At 36.1% G+C, this 24,735-nt stretch overlaps 1 protein-coding gene across 1 annotated transcript; it reads left to right on the forward strand.

Moving 5' to 3' along the window:
• DAOA (D-amino acid oxidase activator) lies at positions 1 to 23,732 on the forward strand (the record flags this gene model as incomplete). Its single annotated transcript, XM_012506914.1, is given in 5 exon segments — positions 1 to 35; positions 756 to 844; positions 6,186 to 6,333; positions 23,565 to 23,617; positions 23,620 to 23,732. Coding segments are annotated over 5 exon segments (438 nt in total), but the record flags the coding sequence as incomplete, so codon positions are not given.
• Between the last annotated feature and the right edge of the window lie 1,003 nt (positions 23,733 to 24,735).

The following is a 24,735-nucleotide window of genomic DNA, read 5'->3' on the forward strand; positions in this document are numbered from 1 at the left end:
AAGCTGATGGGTGCTGATTCTCTCCAGCTTTTCAGGTAGGTAGCTTGAGGTTTCTTACAGCATGGTGGCCTCAGTGCAATCTGACATTTGCATGGCAGCACAGAGCTCCCAGAGTGAATGTTCCTAGAGACAGGAAGTGGAACATGTCAGAGTTGGAAGCCCGAGCCCAGTATATGGTTCAGCTTTACTTCTGCCATATTCTGTCAGTCAAAGGAGAACCTAGCCAAGGATCACTGATGTTAATGAGGAGGAGACATAGGCCCTCACCTCTCCCTGGGAGGAGGATCAAAGAGTTTGAATCTTTAATCCACAGCAGGCAGACAGCTTTCCATTGTTATAAACCACCTCCCCCTCACTCCATCTGCCTGTGCTAATTGTTTGCTCACAGGAATTTGTTTAGCACTGTGTAGAACTGGGATAACTTTGTGCTTGTTTTGCAGTTAAAAGGGAGAGGCGCTAGGTTGGAAATTTTTAAAAAGCAAAGGTTTGAGAGCCAGTAAGACCTGGAGTGAACTCTCCTGTCAGCTATTTACCAACTGCATAACTGAGCAATTTATAAAAAAAATGCAAACCTCAATATCCTCATCTATAAACATAAAAAAAAATTAAGACGTATTTGGCTGAATAGTTAAGATTAAAAATATGAAAGTGCTAAACGATACATGTTATGTGCTCCACTGATGTTGCTTATTCTTTCTCCCTTCTGCAGGGTATAAAGGAATCTGAACACGACTGATATTTTCTTTAATTTTTAGATCCAGATATATATTGGGTAAAATCTACTTCATAGGTTTTCAAAGGAACATTCTTCTGAGCAAATCTGAAAACTCTCTAAACTCCATTGGTATGTTACTCTTTATATGAATTTAAATTCTTCTAGAAGTTAGATAAAACTGTGGTAAAGCTACATAATACTTTTGACATATTTTCAAGAGTAGACAAACTTCAATTAATTTGTAAGATATAGGAATAAATTTTTTCCAGTTAAAATGTACCTCTTGGTTTCTGGAGTGTTAATAACCATTCACACTTACAGTTCAAACAATGCAACCTTGTAAAACATATATAACTTATGAAGAGATAGATATCTCTTTTTATAAAGCAAACAAGTAAATTATTTCCCTCAATCCATGATTTATTTTTGTAAAGTGGGAATTTAAGGCAGTAGTTTTGCTTTCAAGTGAAAACCTGGATCAACTTTTAAATATCTATAGGCGCAAACCCAAGCTAGGTCTCACACAGCTCCTCACTTAATAATCTGTTAACGTTTAATTCTTTTCCTTTTTTTTTTTTTTCTGGAGACAGGGTCTCACTATGCTGCCCAGGCTGGAGTGCAGTAGCGCCTCGGCCTCCCAAAGTGTTAGGATTACAGGTGTCAGCCACCATACCCAGCCCGTTAATGTTTAATCCCCTAGAAGGTGATCTTTTTTTTTAAAGAGACAAATTGCAGCTCCTTCTCTGGGCTTTTCTAAACTATAGCAGATAACTTAAAATCTGACATGCCAAGATATAGCCTTGTCTTAGTTTTCTATCACTGCTATAACAAATTAGCACAAATTTAGTGGTGAAAAAACACACACATTCATTATTTCATAGTTCTCATCAGGCTGACAGACATCTTACATGGCTAAAAGCAAGGAACGGGCAGGGCTGCATGCCTTCTGGAGGCTCCAGGGCCGAGTCCATTCTCTTGCCTGCCACAGCTTCTGGAGGCCTCCTGCATGCCTTGGCTCGTGGCCTGTCCTCTCTCTTTAGAGCCAGCAATGTTGCTTCTCTGACCACTCTTCTTCCAGCACCCCCCTCTCTGAGCACAGCAGGGAGAACTTCACTAATTATAAAGATGCCTGTGATTACCTTGGACCCACCAGGATAACCGAGGTCACTCTCCACCTCCAGGTCCTTAACATTAATCAAATCTATGAAGTCCCTTTGTTACACAAGACTCCACAGGTTTTCAGGATGAAGAACTGGACATCTTTGCGGGGGTGGAGCAAAGAAGTTTCTGCCTACCACAGCCCTTGATAGCATAATTAAAACATTGATTTTCATAAGGTTTTCCTAAACTGAATTTTATTTTGCCTCAAAGGTGCAGATGATCAGTCTTTGAGTGCCAAGTTTAGATGCTCATCTTACTTTTAATTTCTGACCAAGATTGATGATTGCTTGAATATGTTGGCTACCCAAGTATTTTTATTTACTTTTATTAAAGAAGATAATTGTATTTCGATTAATAGATTCTCTTTAACAACAATACAAAAATTACAAATGTTAGCTGAGAGTGACACATATGAAATAAATTTAAAAAGTCTAATCAATGCCTGGTGGAATAATTTGAGAAGCAAAATAATTAGAAACAATTTTCATTGAAAGGCATGCAGTATGTTAATTTCTTCCACTTAGCCTTCAACAAAGCTAAGGATGTTGGAATGAAAACAAGCTTATTGTCTTCTAATGATGGCCATGCCTTGGAACACTATTCCCTTCAGAGATTTGTCCCTGGTTTGTGGAATCACAATAAAATATTATGAAAATAATTGTGGGTAAACAGGGAGAAGCCAGACATGAAAAGAAGCGAGATCTTGGAGCATATATCTATTTGCGTGCTAGTCTTGTTAGCTGTAAATAGACATGAACATGAAATGTGGGAATAGCAGAATAATTTTTCCAAGTGCATATTTTTTATCAAATCAATCCTTACTTTAAAAATTAGTGTAAAATTAAGAAGACAGCAGACATCAGTATGTTTCAGCATATATATAAGCAGAAGTAGGGAAGGCATCTACATTTTCTACAGGTAGGAGAGAGTTACCATCTCATTAGATAGTCAAGCACTATACCATAGGGTTCAATAATACTTGTGCTAGGCAAAACACTAAATTCAAAGTAGCTGGAGGGCAGAATTTTCCTTATGTTCTTATCATCATCCACGCTTTCTTAACCATCTAGGTGTGTACCATTAGTTCCTGGCCGCATTTTCTCCTCTTCAACTTACAAATTTTTCCTGTATTAAAACTAATTCTGCTCTGTCATATTTTAAATTTTATGTATTTCAAGTATTCACCAAATCCACAAAAATGTAAGGCCCAAAAATAATGTACCAGTGGTGAAAATTTTAAACATTTCTGACACATAGATGAAGGAGATATATATTTTATGAAGTAATGAGCTTATTATAGGGGACCAAGTTTGATACTTTCTCTGCCTTCACATCATTGTGAGAGTCTACAGATTTTACAAACTCAAGGTTATAAACTACTTTCCAATTATGGTTTCCCTACTCTGAAATAATTAAAGTAGATTCAAATGGTCTTTTTGGTAGCATTCCTTCTTTCTGTCATAGCACTAATAAAAGCCCAAAATTTGTCAAGAAAAAGAAAATGGTATCAAGCTGAATTTTGTGATGTGTGGGGAACCAACTGAAGGATATTTTTCTAGCAATTGTTTAATTTACTTTCATCATATTTCTAAACATTCCGAAGCAATATTTAATCTTCTGACAGTTGTGTTTTCTCAGTGTCTATTGAATGCAAAGAGAATCACTCTATGTCTTTTTTTATTCCATATTGAGGGCTATTTTTAGTTTTTTGATTTCTTGTATGATTTCTTATTGGCTCTTACAATAAGTTCCAGCTACTGGATTTTTACTTGGTTAATCTTCCTAACCAAAATTTGATCTACTTTTTTTTGTCCCCAGGCTGGACATGTTTCTTTACTGGATTAATCATCTTGCTCATTGGAATTTTTTTTTTTTTTTGCAAGAAGAGACTAGAGTTATATTCTTGTTATATCTCTAATCAGAATAAACTATCAAGATTAAAAATAATTGCTTAAAGAATAACAAACATAATTTCTAATATATAGCATAGCAGGTATCTTTGTTATATGTTAAGCACTGTCCTCATGTAAAATGCTATTATTTTCCACTTTTGGGGAAACTGGAATTTCTCTGTGTAGCCATGCTGGCAACTTGTCTCGGTTTCCTTTTTTTTTTTTTTTTTTTTTTTACCCACATGGCTAATAATTTTAAAATGCCTTTGATACCATGCCTTTTTTATCATTCTCATTTTTAAGCCAACTAACAAAATGCCAAACAACACATTCATTAATATTATCTACTATTTATTACATATTTATAAATTATAGAAGCTAGACTGGTAAAAGCACAATTATTTTAGAAATCCTACACATATAAAATAAAGCAGCTCACCCATGTACACTCAACCAAAATATTCTATTTTTATTTATTTGTTTATTTTAAATTATTTTGAGACAGAGTCTTGCTCTGTTGTCCAGGCGGGAGTGCAGTGGTGCCATCTGGGCTCACTGCAACCTCTGCCTCCTGGGTTCAAGCGATTCTCCTGCCTCAGCCTCCCAAGCAGCTGAGACTACAGGCACGCACCACCACGACTAGCTAATTTTTTTTTTTTTTTTTTTTTTTTTTTTTTTTTGACGGAGTCATGCTCTGTGGCCCAGGCTGGAGTGCAGTGACAGGATCTCTGCTCACTGCAAGCTCCGCCTCCTGGGTTCACGCCATTCTCCTGCCTCAGCCTCCCAAGTAGCTGGGACTACAGGTGCCCGCAACCAAGCCTGGCTAATTTTTTGTGTTTTTAGTAGAGACGGGGTTTCATCATGTTAGCCAGGATGGTCTTGATCTCCTGACCTTGTGATCCACCCGCCTCTACCTCCCAAAATGCTGGGATTACAGGCGTGAGCCACTGTGCCCCACCAATTTTTTTGTATTCTTAGTAGAGACAGGGTTTCACCATGTTTGCCTGGCTGGTCTCCAACTCCTGACCTCAGGTGATCCGTCCCCCTCAGCCTTCCGAAGTGCTGAGATTACAGATGTGAGCCACTGCACCTGGCCATTCAATTTTTAAAATACTGTTTGATAATTGAGTTAAAGCCATTATACAGAGAATAATATTGGTCAAACCAAATGTGTGGCAAATGCACTTTATATTGATCAAAGTGAAGGATATAAGAGTGGAATAAATGGTATAAAATTTGGACTAAGAACCAGTTCCAGGAAAAATAACATATTAGCACAGATTTGATATGAAATTTACCTAGATGGTACCAAGAGGGCTTCTAGGAAATGTTCATCGTTTCATATAAAAAAATAAATTGATGGGCTGAGAATTTCAAATAAGTGTTTGCTACTTATTTGAAAATAAGAAAGGGAGTGCTATTTGTCTAGAAAGTAGGTTATATTACACAATAAGTCATTTAAAAACATTTAATGGTAGGCTCGTACAGATGTATCATGAACATGAATCAAAGATTTTTCTTGATTAATAAGAGAAACAATAAGATGTTACAACAGATTCAAAGGCAAAGTTAAAATCATCTATAGGTAAAACTGGTCGATTCACAGAGCAATAATCCATAGCATTTTCACTGGACACAATCCCTTTGCATTTTTCTAGAAGAAAGTCAATTGCATTTATATCATATTTTTAAAATTTCACAAAGTTGCAAAATAGCTCAAAGATGATGAAAGGCAGAGAAATCTTGGAAGACTCTGCTAGTCAGGTGATTTAGTAATCTTTACAGCTCATTTCATAGCCTTTCACAACTTTTTCCGGCATTCACTATCACACTCCATTCTCTTTCCACACCAAAGTAAGTGGAATTATTTAACCCTATCTAAGATCTCATAAAATACTAATATAACTTAAGATCCCCTCAAAAAAATACCTTGTGGTCAGCACAGGGGGAAAGGCCCCTTGATAGGGAAAAGGAATCTTCCCAACACTCACACAGGGAAGGAACAAGAAGACCATTTCATCGTGAGGTTTAGAGCTTTGGAAAGGCTATGCACGGGTTATTTAAGTATGGTATAGGCAATCCATTTCATGAGGAATAAAGAATGAGGCACCACAGTTAATTTTTTCTTGCCATTTTGATATTTTTGTTTTTACTGTAACTAAATGACTCAAAGTATAGTCCGATCCAGAGAGAGAAGCCACCGTTCATTTGGGCTTAATCTCAAAACACAGATGTGTATATTTCAATCAACAGATGACATTTGAGTCTCTGATGGAATTGTCTTAATCAAAAACCTCTGAAAAATTAAGTAAAATGGACAATTCCTACAATCGCTCCACAATCATTAAACCAACATGTATGTTAAAAGATGTGACAGAGTTAATATGTATTATATATGCACTTAAATACTGTTGCAGCAAAGGAGACAGAAGAAGGAAGAGAGAAGGTAACAAGGAAAGAAGGATGGAAGAGAAGGCATGAGGACAGCTATTTGGAAATGGCACAGAGGCATTTACAGAGATCATTATGTCCTTGCGTCTCTTACCTTCCTCAGCCCTACGCAGAGTATGTATCTTCTTCATTTTAAACTTTTAACCAGGAGAAAGCTAAATGCTAATCTTGGAACTTATGAAAGCAACTTCTCTGGGCTTTTTAATATTAGATTATACTTCATGTTGAACTTTTCTCTAGCTCAGAAATCGTTTGTCTATTATATAGTAACCATTTTAAAACTTTTTTAAAATATCCACTGGCTTCTTCGTATTTTCTCATGCAGTAGTTTTTCTTGAATTTTGTTTTTGTAAAAATTACTAGGAAAGTTTGTTAAATTTTCAGATTTCCAGGCCTCATATCAGTAAATCTGCATCACCCTCAAAATACCCATCTTTGTCAAGCATCTTGGGTGATAATGCTGTGTCTCTCTTTAGAACCCCAAGGCTATTGAGAGGGAAATATGTGAAAAATAAGCCTGCCCATACACAACAATAGCATGGGAAAGGAACAATGTAAATTTCACACTGCCTACATGTGTGTGTAGGTGTTTTAAATATAAACACTTAAAACTGTTTCCCGGATTATTTTCAACTGTTCGACCACCTAGTGCTGAAGCTCTACCAAGCTACAATATCTGATGCTATCTGTCTTTCTTTTGCCTCTTATGATAATTATTTAATTATGTATTCACTTAGGTAATGGGACTTTTTCCCCTAAATAATGCTTTTATTTTCTTTATGTTAGGCTTAACGAGAATAAGCAACATTGCATTTTTTTACCTTTTTAGAATAGTATAAACATTAAGTTAAAATCAATTGCAAAATATTCTTTAAATTGTTCTGAAAATAATTTTTAACAAAATAATTTAATGTTGACTTTCATGTTTTATCTGAGGCTATTTAAATTTGTCATTTACCATATTCCTAAAGCCCTTTAGTTTGCCACGCAAAAAAAGTATAGCCAAGCAGCTAGAAAATGGAAAAGTCACTCACTGAAATTATATTTATAGGCATAGCAACGGAACTATTACAGAGTAATTCCACAGTGATTTTTAGTCATACTGATGAGCTATAATCTGTCTATAAAGTAGTAGAGGCTATAGTTTATTGGTGTGAAGCAAAGTTAAATTTAGATGTGTTCTATAAGAGGTTATTTCTACTCATTTTCAATCTAGAGTTCCAATCAGAGCTGCCTAATCTTTGTACTACAGGAAAGCTACTTAAATAAGCTCTACCATCTCTAAAAGGAAGCTAAATTATTCAACTTTCTTATCAAACTTTCCTTTGGAACAAGGAATTAGGCAAGAATATATTGTAGGAATGATTGTGTGAAGCTTCATGCTAGAAACTTACCTGGCCAGAGAGTTAGACTGTACAATTCTATAACAGATGGTCTAGTTTAAACTATGTATATATTTTATTTATCCGTGTTGAATATTTCTATGACATCCTATTTATTAGGTTATAAAATTTTCCATGATAACTTTTATTATTACAAGTAATGAAATTACTTATTTATACTGAATGAATCTTTGATATGTTGAGAATAATGCCAATGGGACTATGATGTTTCCTAAGTCCTTCAATAAATATCTAAACCATATAATTGCAGGCATCACATAGCAAGGCAGAAATTGTTTTGATTTGCTAAACATCTTTCAAAATATTTTACTTAAAACATTGCTTGTTACTAGAAAGTGTCTGTGTGAGCAGGCGTGTGTGTGCGTGTGCGTGTGTGTGTGCGTGTGTATTTTAAGAACATGATCATTTGTAATACATAGATATTGTCTTACTAATGGCACTATTCTGCTTCTTCAAGATTATCTCAAGGCAAAGGAAAATAGATTAATCAATAAATGACAATGTTCTATCAACTTGCATTTTAAAATAAAGTCAGATAATGCTACAAATTCATAATCAATTATTTCACAGTGAAATTAATCAGTTTAAGGGTTTGGGGATTGACCGACTAAAGCCAGCAATCATGTGTATCTAAAACAAAATCTGACATGCATAAATTTACAATTATATGAAACAAATCAGCTGCAAGAAAATACTCCAGAATGGAAAAAGTTAAGATTGCAATTACTCTTTTCAAGTTGGAATTGGGAATTGGGAAAGAGAGGAAGTTGGAGAAAAGCCAGAGTCAAAATTTTGGTGAGAAATAAAGAATAGTTGAAGGAGTGTTTTCACAAGTGTCCTTAAGGCTTTGAAAATGTCATTCCTCTTCTGGAAATCCCATGACTTTTAAAAAGTAAAAGACAAACTTGATGATAAATCTGAAATTAAGCAGAAGATTGCATTTCCCTTTTTAAGCGAACAGTCACCTCATTTTTTTCTAGACATTCCAAGGTGATTCTAAATGGCAATTTGCACTGTCATTTTAAAAGAATTTCTCAGATATTTGCGGGCACTTTATGGAAGGAGACACTGAGGTAAAGATGTTAAGCTGCATACTCCTAGTGAGATAAGAAAGCAGAAGTTAAGTCAGCCTTAGAAACCAGATCCCCAGACCCCTGGGCCTTCATTCTTAACCCACACTCTCATTTAATATATCCACTGTGGCTTTTACCATGACAAAAAACGTAACTTGATCCATGAATGCAGAGCCTTGGAGGGCACTATCAGCATTACACATTATCTTTCATCTTGAAATCTCACAAAGCTTTATTAAACTGTTCAAAAAGGAAGTGTCATTGTTCCCAGGTACCTTTCTCTCCCCAAAAGATAGCTCAAGTGGATTTATCAGGTGGCTAAATGGGAGTACTAAAGAGGTTAAATTTAATTCAGGAAAGGATCTTTCCCTCAGGAACACAGAAGCTTTTGTAGTGTTGGTGCTAAAATGGTTCCCTTGTCAGAGGAGTTACGTCTTATGAGATCCTCTAAGCAAATTTAGAAAAGGAGAGGAACTTGACCACAGAAACTGTGTTTGATACATTTGAGCAGCAAAATAAGTTTTCATTACATGGTATGCTGTAATGTGGGAAAGTAAAAATATCTCAGATTGATCAATTCCACTAAATTAGATTAATCAAAGGCTGTATTTATGAAGGCAAAATAAAGAAAAAATTAGAAATAATGTGGGTGATTTAGGGTGAAGAATATTACATTATGAATCTTTAAGGCAATTTGAAATCCAATCATTTTTATTTAAAAGGTTTAATACGTAAATACTCTCAATTATATTTAAGACAGAAAGTAAGGTGTTGGTAGTGTCTTTATTGGAATATCTATTCACAGAACTTAGGAGGAAAAATGTATGTGTAATGGCTTCAATTATTCACATTTATTTTGTGTGTTTTGCATAAAGAAAAACTAAGAACTGCACACTAAATTTTTATGAATGCACACACAAACACACACACACACACACACACACACACACATATATATATATATATTATTTATATATATATATACACCCACATTTTTAAATGGGTTATGATAGGGAGAGGACTATTAAAATAACTCTAAATAATATTTATTGGAGGGTCTCAGTCTCATACTAGTTTATTAAAATTTTATGTAAATAACTCTCCACATTAATATATATTTTTTCAGACTCTTTCAGAGACATTTTTACTCACGATTTGGGAAAACCAACGAGAGAAGGAAAAAGAAATTCTTATCTGAAACTTGAACTTATCAAAACTCACTTGTCTAGAAATTAGCCTGGGAATATCCAGGCACTGGAATTTCTCACTTTTTTTCCTTCTCCCTCTCAACTTCAGTACTGAAAGGTTTTTTTCCTTTCCAAATGTCCATGTTTTGACTTTTTAAATAGACCAAATTTAGAGTCATGTAAAGATACAATAATTAGCCTTCTTAACAATTTTCACTCAGAGGTATTTTTATAGAGAATAAAAACAACAACAACAAAAAAGCCTTTTCGTTATAAAACATTCACTTGTACCAAAAAACATGACTCTGTAAAAAAAAAATTACATATGAGGTATTACAAAAAGGGAGGTCCACAGGCCTAATTCTCCCTCTCGGTGATTTATGATGTGGGTGTAAAAAATGAGGTGGGTATTTTAAAAAATAATAAAAAGAATCCTTCCTTTACCTCATTCTAAATCTGGTGAATGGCTATAAATAGGGCATGAAATTTGGGGCCAGCCACATTTCCAATTATTCCTAATTTCCTTATACCCAAGGCATATGATTGAGTTGGAGTACCTGGTGAGTACTCTAACTCAAAACGTTTGAGTCTCAGCACGATTCCAGTCCCTGCCTCAGTTTCTCCAGGCTCCCACTGATTGGTGTCAAGCACAGTTCCTTCACCCCCTACAGAGCCCCTGTATTCCCAACCCACCACCCACCAGGAGCTCCTGTCAGCACCCATGAGCGTTTTCATAGCCCTCTGCTGCTTACAGTTATCTCTGTAAATTGTTCTGAGGAATCCTCAGCAACTTTCTAATGAAATTTGTTAGTAGCCACAAGCTAGTGGAAGAACACCACTCTTCCCTTACTTTCTCCTGTCTGCCTCCTATAGTTCTCCCTCTAACCTGGTGGCTTACATCTTTCAATCAGGCTCATTTTGTATAAAGCAGGCCTTTATGTCAGAAGCTGAGACCTCCAACAGATGGAAATGAAAACCATCCTGCTACCAGACCTTGGATCTGGAAGGTCGGTCTTGGTGCTTGTTTTTCCCAAAGTCACTGAGGCTCTTCAAGGCTGTGACACCTTACCTTTGGTGCAGTCTATCAAATAGAATTTCTACTCTCCCTAAATTATACTTCCTCCAGTGCAGATTAATTAGTGATTTACTTCTGGGTTACATACCTATAACATATTGGTTATAAAAATAATCCTATGCAAATGCCAGTCACATAAAAATGAACTGAATGTAAAAATTAGAAACTAACCAGGCATAGTGGCTCATGCTTGTAATCCCCCACTTTGGAAGGCCAAAGTAGGAGGATTGCTTGAGCCCAGGAGTTCAAGACCAACCAGGGAAACCTAGATGCCATCTCTACAAAGAATTTAAAAATTAGCCAGACATACTGGTGCATGCCTGTAGTCCCAGCTTCTTGGGAAGCTGAGGAGGGAGGATCCCTTGAACCCAGAAAGGAGAGTATTCAGTTAGCCGAGATCATAGCACTGCACTCCAGCCTGGGTGACAGAGCCAAACAACCTATAAACTAAAACATTTAAAAAATTTACTTATGACAGAATAACATGATTTGTGAGATAGATATTTATCAGGTATCTACCAGAGCAATTTAATCCCTAAAAATAGGCATATAGTTTTTAAAATAACACAATATCATGATCATTTCCAAAAGGCATGATTCTATGTCTTGAACGTTAATTATTTTGCTTGTAAAATTTCATTAAAATTTATTTAACTTGTTATGGTTAAGACTTTGCCTCAAACCAAAATGGAATCTATCATTTAAAATATTTTTCAAAAGATCTCTACTGTGCAGTATTATTTAACAGTCTGTAATGATAGTTAATACTATGAAATACATTTGGTTTTTTGGTCATTTGCGACCACCTAGTTAGGCAATTATTTTAAGCCAAAGCAGCCCATAAGAAATTTTAAGCTGAGTTTTCTTAGAACAACATCTAAGAATACAGCTGCACTTCAGTGAAAAAGGATTGTTTTTTACACAAATGTACCTTATACAGATGTACTTTTCTAAAAAACCTTCAGATTCACCAGGAAGATTATGGTGTGTTTCTTTAATTAGAGGATTTCTGCAATTGTGTGGTTTACTGGTCTGTACAGAAGCTTCCCGTAGTACATGTTCAATAGTCAATTGGTAGGGAGGAGTGCTGAAACCTGTGCTAATTTTCCAACTGAACAGACCAGATGCATACTCACCCATTTGTACTTTTACAAACTAGGACAATAGCAGCTTTTCTTAGGGGCTTATATAAAATTCCAAAGAGAAAGGGCACTGTGTTCTTTTCTGTTAAAGAATAGACTTGATTACATGTTTTGGGGCATAGGGTTTAAAGGAATATAGGAAAAGGGAGTCTCCAGTTGCCTACATTTAGAGACTAGACCCTTCTCTGCACTTTCCATGGAAGGGTAGTGTGAAAGATATTTTAAACCAATTGGTTTATCTTGCTTTATTTCTGAGCATCTTGACTCCAACTATATTGCAATTAAAAATCATTTTTTTGGAATGGCAGAGACTCTGATTTGTCCTATGCTGCTTCTTCTAAATTCCAAGAGTCTATGTTCCTTGACAGTAGGACTTTGCTTTGCTATTTCATTATGCCAAACACCAATACCCATGCCTAGCAAATAGCAGATGCTCACCTACTTGTTGGTTGAAAAAATGGGTGATCTTCAAATTTTAGTCAAACTAACCCACTCTTGTCTACTCATATGCGTTGCTTTTTGTCTCGGATTGATTATCTCATCAATTCATTTATTTGTTGATTCATCCATTCATTCAACAACTATTCACTGGGCACTAACATATACTTAGGTTTTGTTCAGAGTTCTCAGAATTCAGTGGTGCACAGGACCATTTATCTTTATCTCTTTATCTTCGCTGTAAATTTCTCCTCACCTTTTAGAACACAGCCCCCATCTTTCCATTTGAGGTTGCTTCCCAAAACAAGTACATAGCTTTGTTTCTGTTCGTATTGTTTCTTGTTTTTTTCAAGGAATTTTTGCCAATCACAATAAAAGAAAATAGGAAAGACCGAAAGAGCGACAAACATTACAGAAGTGTAAGAATGCTAGAAGGTCCTATCAGTATTGTCTGTGATCTATATTTCCTGACACCTCTATTGAAATTCTTGAGGGCTTTGTATTAGCTTTTTAGGGCTGACACAATACACTACTGCAAACCAAGTGGCTTAAACCAGTTTTAGGCAATTTATTGTCTCACAGTTCTGGAGGGTAGAAGTCTGAAATTAACACACAGGCTGCTTCCCACTGGATGGAGAATCTGTGCCAGGCTTCTCTCCGACCTCCAGGTGGTGGCCAGCAATGTGCCACCTTCCTTGGCTGGCAGGCACATCAGTCAATCTCTACCTCTGTCTTCACATGGTCACCATTCCCTGTGGCTCTGCTCCTCTTTCTAGAAAGACATCAGCAATATTGGATGTATAGCCCACTCTACTCTAGTATTATCTCATCCTAACTAAGTACATCCACAATGACCCTATTTCCAAATAAGGGCATATTCTGGGGTTCTGGAAATGACATAACTTTTGAGGGGACATCATTTAAACCAGTAGAGACTACTTTCGTGAATTTTAAGAAACTCATAGAAAGAGTTCATATAGACTCTTGGAATTTAGAAGAAGGGGCATAGGACAAATCAGAGTCTCTGCCACTTAAAAAAATTATTTTTAATTGCAATACAGTTGGAGTCAAGATGCTCAGAAATAAAGCAAGATAAATCAGTTGGAAGACATTTTCTCTGATGTCTTCTTTAGCAGAAGCCTTTATAAACTCCTTTATTTATAAGTACCCCGAAAATAAAATAAGTCAGAATAGGTCATTTTTCAATGACAAAATATTTAATAACACATAGTATTTCTCATTTTAGTACATAACAATTTTCAGCCAGTCACATTTATAAATTGAAATAGTAAGATTAAAATTCCCTGTCATTAAAATTTCATTTCTTTTCCTTCTAAATAAAAATGGATGATTTTAGTCTTTTGGAGGCTGTCATTTTCTAAATCAGTATTTGAATAATGGTAGATTGTGGTAGTGAAATGAGCTATGTGAACTAGCAGATACAATATTTTACCTTTTCTGGCTTGTGTATTACATGGAATTTTACATGTGTTTTTGGTTCCTAAGAGTCATTAAGGAAGGAGAGGAATGTCAATGGTAGACATTTGCCACTTGGTTTTGGTTCGCTGGCATTTGTATTAGGGTTCTTCAGAGAGATAGAACCAATAGGATAGATATAGATGATAGATACATGGATGGATGGATAGGTAGATTAGATAGATAGATAGATAGATAGATAGATAGATAGATAGATAGATAGATAGACAGACAGACAGGTAGATACATAGCATTTGTTAGGAGAATTGGCTCATGTGATTATAGAGATTGAAAAGCCTCCAGACAAGCCATCTGCAAGCTGGAGATCCTGGCATGGAGTAGTGTGGCCCTGGAAGCCAATGGTGTAACTCTCAGACCAACATCTAAGGAGTAAGAACTCAGCTATGGGAAGTGGGGTGCTAGCGTAAGTCCTAGAGTCCAAAAAGTAGAGTTCTGTTGTCCAAGGGCAGGGAATGAACAGTAAGTTCCAGCCCTAAGAAGGAGAAACACACACATTCCTTCCTCTACTTTATTCCATCTGGGCCATCAGCTGATGAGACGGCACCTGCCCACGGTAAGGAGGGATCTTCCTCACTCAGTCCACTGACGCAGATGGCAAAGTCTTCTGGAAACATCCTCACAGAAACACCAAAAATCATGCTTTACCAGTTCTCTAGGTATTTCCATAATCCAGTCCATTTGACATCTAAAATTATCACAGCATCTAAACCAGCCTCCTCTTTGAGCAAGATCTCCACATGTTAACCTAGTAATGTGGATCTCCATTTCGAACAATACTCTTCTTAGTATTGAACTCCTTGGAAACATATTAATAGGGCCATTGTGTTTTTTCATTTTGCTTTATAATAGCAATAGTCTTGGGCACAATTTATTCAAAACCCAGTGTCAGGACCTGTGAAAATAGTTGAACTAATGTATTTCATTTATTACTCCCAAGAAGTCTATGGTGAACATGGCATTATCATCCCACTTTAAAGAAGATTTGGGGTCTTAACTTGGTTCTGTTGGTTGTTCACGGTACCACAGGTGAATGGAGGAGCTAGAATTTGAATTCAAACCCCTGTAACTCCAGGGACTCTGGTCTAAACTAAAACACATACTGTCTGTCCCACTCTCTGAAGTGGCTATTTCATATATGTTTTTATTCATTACAACTCTGATCCTCCTGTCCAAACCCTTAAATCTTGGCAGACATCGTTTCTGCCAAGATCGAAGAGAAAATAAAAGCCATAAAAAACAGACTCCCTTAATATCCCACCCTTAGGATCCAGCATTCAACCCCATCTGCTCTTATCTCTCCAATGAGGAAAACTCATTCCTCTACCAAATCTCTGGATCTCATCCTTTTCTGTGTTAGTGGTAACAAACTACTGATTCAAATTTTCTCTCTCTCTTGTATCCTTCTCATCAGTATTTAAATATGTTCTAGGCTCTGACACCTTAATGACAAGAATCCTTCACCCTTCAGCTAACAATCTCTCTCTCTACTCTCCTCTCTTCCTTTAGAAGAGAAACCTTTAATACTTTTTATACTTGCTGTATTAGTCTGTTCTCACGCTGCTATTAAAGACATACCTGAGACAAAGGAAAGAGATTTAATTGACTCACATTTCCACATGGCTGGGAAGGCCTTACAATTATGGCAGAAGATGAAGGAAGAGCAAAGGGACTTATATGGCAGTGGTCAAGAGAGAGAGCCTGCAGAGAAAAATTCCCCTTTATAAAACCATCAGATCTCATGAGACTTATTCACTATCATGAGAACAGCACAGGAAAGACCTGCCTCCATGATTCAATTACCTCCCACTGGTTCCCTCCCATGACACGTGGGGATTGTGGAAACTACAATTCAAGATGAGATATGGGTAGGGACTCAGCCAAACCATATTACTTGCTACCTCTATTTCATCATTTCTCAGTCAACCTACTTTCTTTTGTCTCATGCCTTATTTAACTAAATTCTTTTTCATTAGTCCATAATGTTACTTCTGAATTGAATGGCATTTTTTAATTCTCATTTTTTTTTTAACTTCTAAGTAGCATGAGGAAGGACTGTGTGGTTCCTACTCTTAGCTTCTGTGGGAGCTCTCATTTCTTATTCTCTATCACTCTGCTATTTTTCTCAGTCTCTTTTGCCAGCTCCTCTGCTTTGATCTTGGTGTACTTTTTTTTTTTTTTTTGAGATGGAGTCTCACTCTGTCACCCAGGCTGCAGTGCAGTGGCGTGATCATGGCTCACTGCAATCTCCGCCTCCCAGGTACAAGAGATTCTCCTGCCTCAGCCTCCTCAGTAATTGGAATTACAGGTGCCCACCACCAAATCTGGCTACTTTTTGTATTTTTAGTAGAGACAGGGTTTCACCGTGTTGTTCAGGCTGGTGTCAAACTCCTAACCTCGTGATCTGCCTGCTTCGGCCCCTCAAAGTGTTGGGATTACAGGCATGAGCCACTGCGCCCGGCCAGTTTTTAAGAGTTCAAATGAAATTGTGAAATTGGAAATAGGAATTTTTTTTTAAATCAACTTTACAGAGGCATAACTGACACACTAAACTGTACATATTTAAAATGTATAATTGGATAAGTTTTTACATGTGAATATACCCTAAAAACATTACCACAGTAATGTTTACCACAAACCTATTACTCTCTGAAGTTTTCTTATGCTCCTTTTAATCTCTCCTCTTTTCTTTAGCTACCCCTTTCCCTCTCCTTCCTCTCCCCGGTTCTCAAATAAGTAATTTTTGTCATTGTGTATTAGTTTGCATCTACTGGAGTAAGGTATAAACAGGATGGCACAGTGTTTGCTCTATTTTGTTTGGATTCTTTTACACAGTATAATCATTTTTAGGCTCATCTTTGTTGAGTCATATTCCACTGCATCACAGTTTCTTTATCCGTCCATTCCTCTGTTGACGGGCATTAAAGTTGTTTCCAGGTTCCAGCTGCTGTAAGTAAAGATGTGATAATTTGTGTAGAAGTCTTATAATGAACATATGCTTTTACTTCCATGGGTAAATACCTAGATCCATTGAATAGATCTAATAGTAGTTGGATAGATCACCCTTTATTTAAGGAATCTGCTTCATCATTGTTTTTCAAAGTAATTTGACCATTTTCCATTCCTACAGACAGGATATGAGTGTTCTAGTTTCTCCATATTCTCACCAACACTTGGTATGGTCAGCATTTTTAGTTTTAGAATTTTAAAAAAGTGTGCAGTGCTATCTCATTATGCTTTCATTTGCATTTTCCTAATGACTAATGATATTGAGCGTCTTTTCGTATGCATATTCTCTACCCACTTTTTTTCAGTAGTCTGCTGAAGCTTTTGCTCATTTTTTATTTCATTTTTTTCTCTTATTGAGTATTGAGGTTTCTTTATACTTCCTGGATACAAATCTTACATTAGATATATCCTTTGTAAATCTTTTCTTGTGTACCATGGAGAATTGTCTTTTAATTCTCTTAATAATGACTTTTAAAGAGCAGAAGCTCTTTTTCATTTCTTTGTTATTTTTTGTTGTTGTGATTGTTTAATTTTGATGAAGTCCAATTTATCACATTTATTCTTGCATGGATCATGTTTTGTTCTGTCGCATCTAATACATCTTTACTTAACGGTAATTGACATAGATAGTCTCATATGTTTTCTTCCATGAGTTTTATAGTTTAAGATTTTACACTAACATCTATAATCCAACTTGAGTTAAATTTTAAATATGGATCAAGGATTAACTGTTTTGTAATGAATACCCAGATGTTCCAACATCATTTGTTGAAAATATGATATTACTATTCTCCAAACAAGTTTCCTTTGCCCCTTGGCCAAAATCAGTTGTCCATATATGTATGAGTCTATTTTTTTTTTACTTTCTATTTTATCCTATTGATTTGTCTATCTTAATACTAACACCTGTCTTAAAAATATACTTACTCCCAGTTTTGTTCTTTTAGAAAAGTGTTAACAGCTATAATAATTCTTTTGCATTTACATAGGAATTTTAAATTCAGCTTGTCAATTTCTACAATGTAGCTTGCTGGGATTACATGGAAGCTATAGATGAATTTGGGGACAGCTGACATCTTAAGAATACTGTCTTCCAACCCATTAAAAATGTTATCTTTCTGCATTTATTTAGGTAATCATTAATTTTTCCTTAGTGTTTTCTATTTTTAACTGTGTGAAACTTTCACAAATTTTGTCAGATTTATCTAGAAGTATTTTATATTTTTTTGCTATTATAAGTACCATTTTTTAAAATTCAATTTCATATTGTTCTTTGCTCTTGTATCAAGTGATTTTAATGTTATATATTAAATTTGAATTTTGAAACGTCACCAAAATCATACATTAGCTCTTATACCTTTTTATATGTTTCATAGTTATTTATATAGTTTATGATATTGTCTACAGATAAAACCAGTTTATTTCTTCCTATCCAATTTGGATGTCTTTTATTTATTCCTGCCTTACTACTATGAATGAAAATTTCAATATCAAGCTAAATAGAAATATTGAAAGCAGACAATCTTGTCTTTTACCTGAACTTAGGTGATCTCGGGCAATTGTTGGGCTCAATGTATTTGCTTATTTTTCTGTCCTTGGCTGCCTGACGGTTTTGTCTCTAAAACCATCGTTTCAAATGTCCTGTCTGTTTCTTGATGGTTTGTTTTTTCTTATGGCAGGGTTAGCCTGGTCCTTTTTGTTCATATTAGTCTGAAATAGTCCACATTGTCCTTTAAAATGTTTAATGTTGATGTCAGGATTTCTGCTTTTCTGACTAAACATCATCTGGTTGAGGAAAGTTATCTACTTGCATAGCTTTGATTATAATTTGAATAGAAATGACTCCCACACTTACCTCTCCAACTCAAATCTCTCATTTGAATTCCAAAGGCATTTTTAACCACCAAATCTACAGCTCCACATAAAAATTTCACAGACAGATCAAACTTGGCATGTCAAAAAATGAACCCATGCTCAACCCACCACTTGCTTGATCCGTTGGATTTTGTGTCTCAACAAATAGCATCATCACCTGGAAGAAACCTGGAAATCAACCACGACTCTGCTTCCATCCCTAAACTCAGACTTAATCATGAAGTCCTGTTGAGTCTACCACCAAAAATATATTTTAAAACCTTTACATGGTTTCTTTCCACTACCCCTCATCTCACTTCCTTTCAATAATCCCCTGTTTGGGGTTAAACTATATCCCCAAGAAAGATATATTTCAGTCCTAATCTGCAATACCTATGAATATGACCTTATTTAGAAATAGGATATTTGCAGATGTAATCAGTTAAAATGAGGTCATTAGAGTGGCTCTATTCCATTATGACTGGGGTCCTTGTTAGAAGAGGAGAAGAGGCACAGAGGCAGACATACACGGAGAAGAGAAGATGAAGACATACAGGAAGAACACCATGATGATGTAGTGATATGTCCAACAAGCAAGGAGCTCCATGGATTGCAAGCAACACTGGAAGCTAAGAGAAGGACATTGAACAGATTTTCCCCTAAAGCCTTTAGAGAGAGCATGTCCTGCTGAAACCTCCATCCCAAACTGGGAGAGAATAGATTTCTCCATTCACAGTACTCTGTTGTAGCGGCCTAGGAAACAAATCCACTCCCATCCCCATCGCCTGATTTCAACAAGAGCCACTTAAGCTCCTATGTGCCACCTGGTATCGTGCTTAGTCCCTTTACATGCTACTCCAGGCAGAAGTCAGAGTGGTCTAGTAAAAACACAAATTGGAACATTTCATTGCCGTTCTTCAAACTTTTAGTGGCTCCTTATTATTTTAAGGATGCTGTCCAGGATCTAAAACATGATCTAAATGGACCTCAATAATCTGCTCTCCACCCTTTTCTTCACATGCACTCACTCATTGGAGTGTTTTTTTCACTTCATCAAAGTATTCTAGTCACCCTTGCTCCTTAGTTGTCCCACACGCTGTCACCTCTCCTTGGAATACTTTTTTCCCCAAACCCACCTGCTTCATTTGGTTAACATCTGTATATTCTTCAGATGCCACTGCCTCAGAGAAACCTCTCCAGAATATCTGATAACAAAATTGCATGTCTATTTCTGGGTGGCTCTCTCACCCCATTGACCTATATAGTGTCATATGTGAACAACAGAGTGTGCTTATTTGCTTGATTTGTATAATGAATAAGACATAGTCCAAAATATTCTTTGGACGCAGCATTCATGAATGCTCTCAGTTTCCAAGTCTCAGTATCGACTATTTTCTTTCTTTCTTTTTTTTTTTCTTTTGAGACAGAGTTTCACTCTTGTTGCCCGGGCTGGAGTGCAATGGCACGATCTCGGCTCACTGCAAACTCTACCTCCCAGGTTCAAGCGATTCTCCTGCCCCAGCCTCCCGAGTAGCTGGGATTACAGGCACCCACAACCAAGCCTGGATAATTTTTGTATTTTTAGTAAAGACGAGGTATCACCATGTTGGCCCAGCTGGTCTCAAACTCGTGACCTCCAGTGATCTGCCTACTTCAGCATCCCATAGTGCTGAGATTACAGGCATGAGCCACAGTACCTGCCCTCGGTATTGTCTATTTTCATTCAGCTTCTATGTCTTCATTGTCTCCCCTCTCCATTACAGTTCTACATTTCCAAATAATTCCATGGGTAACCTTAATCGTCCAAATCCTAAAACCTTAGAGTATTGGATGACAGTGGTCAGGAATTAGGGTAAGAGGAGAATGGAGGAGAAGGAGAGAGAACAGAGAACCCGTGAAAGCCAGCAGAGGGTAGGGAGTAACACAATTTTGCCAGCTGATTTTGAAAATACCCGGAGTCTCACATATATGCAATTATTTACCAATTATTTTGCACACGAACCACATCAGTAAATGGACTGGCTTCTGCTCCTCATGGTGACTCCTCTCCTTCCCCAGGCTTTTGCTGTTGTTCTGTACTAAGGCCATGTTCTTTTTTAAAAAAGTGATCTAATTCATATAATAATATTCTGATGATGGAGAGGAAATGATGTGATTTATCCTGTATCTTTATAAGAGCATCTGAGTTCTGTGCTCTGTAAGCGACAGGACTGGCAAACACTTTTAACATTCCCTGTCTTTGGAATTTACATTTTAGAAATCATTTTCTCTCCCTGATACCTTTTCCCTTTGTTCTTACAAAATATACCTAAATGTGTTAAGGCAGAAACTCTAAAACTATTACAGGAAAAAGAAAAAAAGAAAAAAAACAGTTTGCAAGAAAATAATCAAATGCTAGAGGGAATAAAGTAAATAATCATTACTTGAAGTGAAAACTAGAAAATTAATTAACCAATTTTGAACATATACTACATACTATTTTAAAATAAAAGTCTTATATAAAATAGTGAATTCCAAATACCTTCTTTTGTTTGGGCTAAATGTAAAATATTTATAGAAAATTGATCATCAAAGTCCTGTTTCTATAATTGCCTGATATTTATTTCAACATTTCTGATACAGCAAATGGAGTGACCAATGTCAACAGGCAACATTTAAAAAGCCATTTCTTTGAGATTTAGAATACTTTTGCCACCCCTGGGGACATGCTTTGAATCTGGCAGGAACATTAGCTGATCATGCTACTTCAATCTGACAGCTTCAGATTTTTAACAGTGGAAAAAGGCAGAACTAATGGATGTGAATAAGCTTAAAAGCACGGGAACTTATCAATCACTATAAACAGCTGTATTTTGGGAAGCTGACAGAGGTACTTCTAAAAACGTAAAAAGTCAATAGATACATTTCTGGCAACTAATAATTTCAATCTGGTCTTCTTCATTTGTCTCTCCTCCAACCCCCAACCTGCCTGCCTTCTGTTTTTTTTTTAAGCGTAATATTCTTGTCAGCATTGATTAACATGAAAACATTCTCCTCACATGCACCATTCTACTTTCCAGAAGGAAATAACACAGTATCTAATTTTATGAAAAGATAACTCAAAAGACGAATGAAGCAAATCAAATTATTGACGTGATTATAATCTTTTTCATCCCGTTCTGATTTTATAATAGAGGACGTGTACACACGATGCTATTTATAATTGGTACATTATTGGGTAATGACTATAACTATTTATCTTTTCGTTCAACCTCAGGCACATAACATCTTACGTATATATTTCAAAGAGCTTGAAAACACAATTATCTGTTTTGCTTTACAATTATTTCAAAATATTCCACTATTGTATTCCTCCACAGAGGCCTCTAACCCATTATTTTCCAGAACAAATTCGCTTTTGAAGAGATTACTAGTGTGACAATGATTCAAGAAGCACAATAAAACCCTGCTTTACTCCAATGGAAAAGTGAAAAACATATTTAATTTTATTCTCTAGCCTTCTAAAGGATTAGGTTAGGATCAGGCCAAGTCATTAGGCCTTAGAACCCTATGAAGAAAATGTCCTCAATATGGAGTCCCCAAGGATACAAGCTCGTTTCAAATACTGTGATGATAATCTCTCAAACTGAGAAGCTACTTTTCAATCAACATGGCTTGACTGTTTGGGGTAGAACTTGAAAGGCATCAAGATTAATTTCTTTCTATGCACAAGGCACTACATCATTTACTAAGGATAATGGGACACACAGCACAGTCATGCTCTGATGAATTAACTATTCACCAGGAGAGACAAACAGTGTGAACACACCTATTGCATTACAATGTGGTAGAGCCCGGATACTGTGGGTAGTACTTACAAGACGGTGTGATTAACTCTATTACTTAGTGTGTCCAGGAAATTTGTTGGTTGGAAGTAGTATCCGAGCTGGGTTTTATAAATGCTTATTTTCCTGGTAGAGAGAGTAACATGTGCATGTAAGACGGATGTCAAGTTTAGTGTCAGGTTTAATAGCATGAGGTCTGAAGCCAGCTGCCTGAATTTGAATTCCTGCTCCAAAATTCTTTAGCTGTGTGACTCTGCAAAAAATACTTAACCCCAGTGTTTCAGTTTCCTCATCTGAAAAATTAGGTTTAATAATTAAATTTACTCATTTCAAAGCATTCTGTGTTCACATCAGGTTTGAATCAGGTCTGCTGGGCTTTTCTGTTAGATCATATTCCAGGAATTGTTTTGCAGAGAGAGTATTTTATATCTGTATTTTCTTATTATTTTTCCCCTCAAAGACAAGTCAGATAGCTTTTCCCAATAAGTAAAGTCATATAAACCCATTTTTTAAAACTTTCTCAGTAAGCTAGACTTGTTTAATGTAAGCCTTAATATTGTGGATAAACATCCTCAATTCTCAGGCAATTCCCACAATTCTGTATGCTTTTTCACAGTCTTTCTTTGAAATTATATCCAAATATGTAGTTGTGGCAGATAGACCCTAAGTGACCCACATAATCTTGACTTCTTGGTGGTCACACATTTGTATAACCCCTTTCCCTTGAATGTGGGCAGGAGCTGGGACTTCTAACCAATGGAACTTGGGAAAGGTGATGAGACGTGACTCCGGTGATGAGGTTACCTTACACAAGACTTGGCCAACTGAGACCAGATCTCCTTACAGGCTTGAAGAAGTAAGCAGCCATGTTGGAAAAGTCCTCATGGCAAGGAAGTATCAGTGGCCTCTAAGGACTGCAGGCAGCCTCTAGAACGAATGTGGACCTGCAACTACAACCAGCAAAAAGACCAGTCATGCAACCACAAGGAAATAACTTCTACCAAAGCTGAATGAGTTTGGAGGCAGATTCTTCCCAGCCAATCCTTCTGACGACAATGTAGTCTGGCCAACATCTTCACTGGACTCTGACGGACTCTGTGCCTGGGACCCAGCTGATAACACATGGTAATATGTTTTATAAAATTATATTTTTATGAAGATTTGTTACACAGTGATAGAAACTAATACCATAGGTAATCAAAATCCTCTCCTCTTGTTTGGTAATATTTCATCACTAAATTATTATTGAAAGTTACACATACTGCTCTGTGAGCTATCATAATCAGTAAAACAAACAATGGAAATTCAAAAGTCCTGTGAAGTTTTTTGAATAGTTAGTGAATTTAGGTGGGAAAATATTCAAGTATATTAATTTATTTCAAATAGTAATGATATCTCCCTTTGCCATTGTTATGGATTTATGGATTTACGTATCTGTGATACATGTAACATTACATTTTCAATCAATACTATTGATTGACCCTTCCCTACTTTTATGATTTCCAACTGTAGTTTTAGGGAGAATACTAATAATTGAAGTATTACTTTTATTTTTTTTATAAATTCCTCTGGAAATATGTATTTCTTATGTCCTTTCTAAGGTTATTAACACAAAGAGAAAATAATTTCTGATTTATAATTCACTTTCCTTCAAAAAATAGTAACTCAGTGTCTAGTAAGGTAAAGCAAAAAAGTTAAAAGAACTCATAAGTTTATTTTAAAGTACCTACTCAGAAGCAAAACTGACTTTCTATTAAAAATTAAAAAAAGTTTTCTTATTATTGTTTTGTTTCCTTGTTTTTAGGTGATAGGATTGTATTTGCAACTATCTGGTCAGTAAGTGATAAAATGCCATTTGGGAGAATCTCTCTTTTTATTAAATGTGCTTCAAGTTTTAACAACTGACTTTTGTTAGTGATATGATTAATCTGCCTGTGACTGTCAAACAACACAGATGATTTGCATATCTCACGTCAGCAAAGATGCCTCATCTTGGGATGAATTTCAATTAATTCTT

The sequence above is a fragment of the Nomascus leucogenys genome, chromosome 5, assembly GCF_006542625.1.
Source record: "Nomascus leucogenys isolate Asia chromosome 5, Asia_NLE_v1, whole genome shotgun sequence".
NCBI lineage: Eukaryota > Metazoa > Chordata > Mammalia > Primates > Hylobatidae > Nomascus > Nomascus leucogenys.